Source organism: Phaethon lepturus, unplaced genomic scaffold (assembly GCF_000687285.1).
Source record: "Phaethon lepturus isolate BGI_N335 unplaced genomic scaffold, ASM68728v1 scaffold1907, whole genome shotgun sequence".
NCBI classification, from domain to species: Eukaryota; Metazoa; Chordata; class Aves; order Phaethontiformes; family Phaethontidae; genus Phaethon; species Phaethon lepturus.
The window spans coordinates 1,842-8,263 of NW_010549606.1; the positions used below are offsets into that span (position 1 = coordinate 1,842).

The 6,422-nt window shown below is 42.6% G+C and overlaps 1 protein-coding gene across 1 annotated transcript in view; it reads left to right on the forward strand.

Moving 5' to 3' along the window:
* Positions 1–383: 383 nt before the first annotated feature.
* TMEM255B (transmembrane protein 255B) overlaps positions 384–6,422 on the forward strand; it is a gene marked incomplete at its 5' end in the record, with an annotated part of 46,165 nt that continues 40,126 nt past the window's right edge. Inside the window, 2 exons of the mRNA XM_010290294.1 lie at positions 384–477; positions 2,029–2,111. Of these exons, the coding sequence (XP_010288596.1) occupies positions 384–477; positions 2,029–2,111 (177 nt within the window). The remainder of the gene's footprint in view (positions 478–2,028; positions 2,112–6,422) is intronic.

Genomic DNA, 6,422 nt, shown 5'->3' on the forward strand with positions numbered 1-6,422 from the left:
CTCTGGTTACATGATCTAACAGCCATGACCTAATGAGAGATTAAGAGAATGTATCAGAAAGCATTTGAAAGCTGTGATTCTTCTGTTTTTAAGTTGTACTTTTTGCTGATTCACTGAGTGCTCTTATTTCCAAATGTTTGATATTGCTTTGACCTGTGTATCCAATGCTATGGGTTTATAAGGCTGTAGTTTCTTACCTGCCTAATATGCATTTTTTTGAGGAAGTCACCAGTGCTGTGTCCCCTGCTGACACTATTGACATTGTACTGTTCTTAGGCTAACATAAGCTAAAGAGTCCATTTTTCAAGTGGTTTTGTGATGCATTACAAATTTTACACATGTAATAACAGTATTTAGGTAATGCAGATATGAATTTTGTATAGGCAAAAGGGCTATATGAACTGTATGGATGCAGTTTTGGTATTCTGTATCTGGGCATTTCTGAAATACATGTTGTGAAGGAGCAATTAATGACTGGTAAATAACAAAGAGGTTCCAAATTCTTAGCTGAAACCCTGGCCCATGCATTCTATCAGTTAAGGGCACTGTTCTGTCAGTTTTCAAGGGATTTTTTTAATCTGTTGCATTTATTAACTATAACTCAATACTGTTGTAAATTAAACTTAACCTATCATATAGGATGTTTCAAAGGGTTCCTCTTGTGACTTTGCGTAAGAAATGCCAGAGACAGGAGAGATGTACATTAAATTATATTAAAAACGTAGCCAGAGAATGCACGTTAGGTACATCTTACACCCTGCAGGTACCCCCTCATCCAAACTCAAGGTGCAGAGTCCTCAAAGTCACAAAACCCTCTAATCTGACAGACGAGGGAGTGACGGCATCTGTCCCTCATCTGATGGTGTTGCGGTTAATGAGTCCAAGAGGAGTGCCTTGCCCGGTGTACACAGGGTTTCTCTTTCAGGATTCCATCTCGCCTCGCTCACAGCACTGCATCCTTCAGACATGCCCTCCAAACAAGCCAGTGCCTTCTCAAGAGCATGTGCTAATAGGACACTGACTGGTCTCTGATGGAGACGCATACCAGTGCTCAGCCTTTCCAAGTCCTATTGCTCTCTTCAGAGTGAATTGGGGAGTAAGATTGCCGTCTCTGGGGTTGTGCTAGCCCTGCAGTTGCTGCTAGAGCTGCAGCTGTAGTTGTCCTTGGAGATAAAGTGAGCACGGCTAGCAGGGGACTCAGCACACCTCACCTGCACAGCCTTTTCCCCCGAAACCACCACCACTTCTGCTAGAGCAGTGCTCTAGCGTTACTCCATCTGCAGTCCTGTTGATAAAGAATTGATAATGCTTAATGAATGAAGCAGCTTGGGAGGTAAAATGAGGTCTGAAACTATGGCTGGTAGGCTACCAAAGACAGTATGCTGTCTGTGCTGCAGCTGGGACATGTGCTGAGCTCTGCTGTTCTCTGCTGTGCCCACTATTAGACTGAGGGGCAGGCTGGGAGCCCCAAAAAGGGCAGGGGCCAAGGCAGCACATCCCAGCCCTTCCAGAGGTACTAGTCCTATGAGTCTCTGATTTTGTTGTGCTATAAATTATTATAAGCTAATTGGGATGATAAAAGCTTTCTGAGAGTTCACAGGCTTTTTATTAACTTACTACAATGTCTTCATTTGTATATGTGAATTACTACCACTGTAATAAAGCTCCTGAGGTTGATGTGAGACAACAGGAATATGGCTTTTTGCCATGCTCCCTATGGACACCACTGCTGTTTTATTTAATAAGTTTAGAAGAAATCACCATTGAATTAATAACTCTTACAGCTGACTTAATTTTCTCTAGAAAGATTTAAGCTTTTCTAGTAGACTTGATGGTATGTCAACGCAGCATCAAGAATTTCTGCCTTTTTTCTACTGCATGACTGGCATCTTGCAACACTGATCTAAAGTGAATTACAGCAGCAGAAAACGTTGTTTAAGAATAGTAGAAAAATTAGTGCAATTGTTTTACTTAAAGAATTATATTGAAAACATTACTCAATCTGTTTTTTCTCTTCTCAGTTAGTAGCCTCCATCGTGTTTATCAGCTTTGGCGTGGTAGCAGCATTCTGTTGTGCAATAGTTGATGGAGTGTTTGCAGCACGACATATAGTAAGTACAGTGATTTTCTGTCATCTTTCATTTTGGATTACTTATGTAATTTCTAACAGGAAAGCATTTTCTTTTGTTTTATGTCTAGCAGCATATTAGGTTTTTTGATAGTTCTCCTTGTTGGAGAAATGTCTTTTGGCAAAAAATCAACAGGAAAGCCCATCATGCCAACACCCAGAGATGGTGCCAACTGCTTATTCATCGCTCAGGGAGTCCCAAATACAGAGGTGATGTAAAATGATGTAATGACAAGTGTGCTAAAATGTCTACCTGCTTAGGAAAGGGAAGACACTTCAGCCACCACCAGCATTTATTTCCTTTTGCACAAAGGCAATGGTCTGGAACTGGAACACACCAGGTGGTGACGAGCACCACAAGTCCCCATGGGATCTTTAGAGGGAAGTGGATTGCAACAGCACAAAGGGAGCGTTTTGTTGGAGCAAAGACAGCAGAGGAAGTGGCAGGCTTTGGTTAGAGGTGGTGTGAAGCAGGAACCTACTGAGTGACAGCCCAAGATTCACCGTCTGCCTGCTGTCAAAGGGTGTGTCATTTAACCAGCGCAGCTGGTATTTCCAATGTGTCTTCAAAACCCAGTCCTCCTTCTTCCCTCAAACCTATTGCCATCTCTGCTTCACATTTTATAGCAGCAGTGTTACTAGTAGTTCATTACTGTCTATGCCTAGCAATCTTTCTCATGACCTTCTTCTGTAAGCACTAGACAAACTTAGAACAAAGCTTTTTTTATTTTGACTCACACAGTTCAAATTAAAATATTAGACAAAAAGAATCAATAGAAGAACAAGAGGGACAGAGTTCTGGGGTCATTGCGTGGGAGTGTTGATCTGCTGGAGGGTAGGAGGGCTCTGCAGAGGGATCTGGACAGGCTGGATTGATGGGCTGAGGTCAACTGTATGAGGTTTAACAAGGCCAAGTGCCGGGTCCTGCACTTCAGTCACAACAACCTCATGCAACGCTACAGGCTTGGGGAGGAGAGGCTGGAGAGCTGTCCAGCGCAAAAGGACCTGAGGGTGTTGGCTGACAGCTGGCTGAACATGAGCCGGCAGTGTGCCCAGGTGGCCAAGAAGGCCAACAGCATCCTGGCCTGTATCAGAAATAGAGTGGCCAGCAGGAGTAGGGAAGTGATCGTGCCTCTGTACTCGGCACTGGTGAGGTCGCACGTCGAATCCTGTGTTCAGTTTTGGGCCCCTCACTACAAGAAGGACATTGAGGTGCTGGAGCATGTCCAGAGAAGGGCAATGAAGCTGGTGAGGGGTCTGGAGCACAAGTCTTACGAAGAGCGGCTGAGGGAACTGTGGTTGTTCAGTCTGGAGAAGAGGAGGCTGAGGGAAGACCTTATCGCCCTCTACAGCTACCTGAAAGGGGGTTGTGGTGAGGTGGGTGTTGGTCTCTTCTCCCAACTAACTAGTGATAGGACGAGAGGAAATGGCCTCAAGTTGTGCCAGGGGAGATTTACATTGGATATTAGGAAAAATTTCTTCACCAAGAGAGTGGTCAAGCATTGGAAGAGGCTGCCCAGGGAGGTGGTGGAGTCACCATCACTGGAAGTGTTCAAAAAACGTGTGGATGTGGTGCTTCAGGACATGGTTTAGGGGACATGGTGGTGTTGGGTTAACAGTTGGACTTGATGATCTTAGAGGTCCTTTCCAACCTTAGTGATTCTGTGATTCTGTGATTCTGTGATTTGAATATGCCAGTTTACATGATAGACATGTTTTTTGCTGTTCTGTCTTTTGTGGTAGAATACCTAAGAATCAATCTAAACTGAATCTTTTAATTGAGCTTTGATTTCCAAAAGCATCAGGAAATATTAGTTATATGTTTTAATAGCCACTAGAACTCAGATGTAGTGTGCTGCATAATACAGCAAGGGTGAGGGTATATGACTACCTCACTGCTATGAAATATCATGGGCCTGTTCATCTTGCTGCTTATGTTCATTGTGGGGCCCCATGACACCCCTGGCATCAGTAGAACTGTACTCAATTTTCTGTTAGCAAATGCATCAGAATAATTAGGCTTTGGATCACTTGGAGCATAAAGCTGTAAACTGATTTGGTTTTTACTGTTATTGAAGAGGACTTCAAACCAAATGTGGGCTTCAGAACCCCACGTGCGTTGCACAAAGAAGGAGACATCTATTGGTATAAACAACCGAATTATACAATTTGAGCATGAATAAACAGTCTGGATTGTAATCATGTTTTGAGCTAAACAGACCCTGCCAGATGCTGAAGTGGCCTGCTTTTACTCGGATTCACCCTGCTGTTGCTCTGGATGACACCTGGTATAACTCTGTCTCTGATTAGTGTGAGCCCAAGGAGTCTTTCCATGGGAGCTGCTTAAAAGAGGAGAGGAGCAGATTCCTATTTAGGTTTCCTGCTCCTGAAAATTCAGGGTTGTGCCCTAGAAAACCATTGCCACTTATTCAAATATTGGACCTGTCTCCTAATTTCCCAGGAACCAGACTTATTTTTGCCCTGCTTCAATGTGATCATTAGGAAATGTTCAGGTGGCACTTGTACAGTCTTACACCTCATAACTGCACTGCTGAGGTTAGACACGGTGTCGCCATCTCTGAGGCGAGTTATTGTGTCAGAGGACAGTATGTGTGCTCAGTCTCGAACACAGAGACAGGCATCACCCCATCATGTTTCTAGGTGTTTCCTCTGTCAGTTTGCATTCTTTTGTCTTCAAGTTCCTTTCAGAGATGTTACGTAGCTGTTCTAGAAACGACACCGCTTCCTATCGAAATCAAACAACAATACCATATTCGCATATTATTGTACCCTTACATCTGAAGAAACAGCATCTCATACGTAATACCTAGAGTTTATATTCACCTCCTCTTTATTGTAGCATAAATAGCTGCATGGCATTGCTTGCTGTCATGGCATGCCCTTGATGTGTGGTTACAGACTAGAAGTGATTCAGTTCCTTGCAGTGCTCTCCTGGGAGAAAGTGTCGTTGTTGAAAGTGAGTTATCGTAAGAGAGCACCGAGGCACAAAGTTTTCTTCACCCAAGAAGAAAGCATCTTACAATCTTGGGTGCAGTTCTGTATCTGGTTAACTCAGTGACTGTGTATGACTGTTCAGAGCTGGAGACTGGAAGGGGCTGGTCACCATCCAGCCATCCCTTGGAGTGCTGGAAATGTACAACTCAATGACATGAAGCTGCTTCAGTCGTGGCATGATATGCTTCATGGAAATCCATTTCCAGCTGTTTACACTTGGGCTGAGTTTTACCACATCTGTCTCTTCTGGTCTCCTTCACGTATTACAGAACAAAGAAATACTTAGTAGTACCATTTAGTTGGAAAACTAATTTGCATGTAAACATGGTCACACTTGCTTAGTCTCATTCTCCTCCTTTGTCTAATAAGGAGCTTAATGGGCGAATGGGACTAAACTGTCCTCCATTCAGGGAAAGGACAAACTCCTGGCATGTCAGAGTGGGTGCCCAGGTCTACACTAAAGCCATAAAGTTTTCATGAGGAAGAGTTGGGCAATGTTCACTTTTCCATCTCCAGTATCAGGGTGCGGATACCAAGGCTCCAGGTTCCTTTTCTCCTGGAGGGAGAAGTACTAGCTGAAGCCAGGCAGGCTTCAGACCGACAACAAAAACAACATCGTTCACATCAATTTGGAATAAGAAATGTCCCTGTTTTTCATTTTATTTTTAACTTCATTCGAATTGGGAGGGATGTGAAGAGAACAAATCACATTATTATAGATTTTCCTTAGTGTGTGCCTGCTGTGGAATGGAGACTTATTGTTGCACATTTTCTCCTGCTCTTGTAAAACTGTGAATAGAATAATGAAATACTTTTTCTGTTTTGTTTTCTTCCCAAGAAGGCATAAAATTGACAAAATTTCTTCCAGGAAAGGGATGTATTTCAGAAAGAGATATTTAAATTATTTAAGACTCATTTTAAAACACTTTGCTTAATAGAAGGCTCTGGAGCACAGCACTTATAAAACTAAGGACACTAAAGGAAAGGTAGCTTAATTAAAAATAGCAGTAGCTTATTTAAAAAACAGTGCAGATGTAATTTACTGTGTAAAGTTAATTTTGCCATTGGTCTCTTCAGCTGCACTTTTAACCTTGAAAAAAAGGAAAAAAAAGACAGAATCAAATGAAACAAATCAAAGCTGGAATTAATGTACAGTGATGTTATTTCAGAAAAATATGGTGATCACAGGAATCCATTATCTGCATTTGTGTTTGCTTGAGACATTTTGTTATTTAGCAGATGCGAATAGCCCAGCTGTGCAACAGCTAACGGAGAGTGT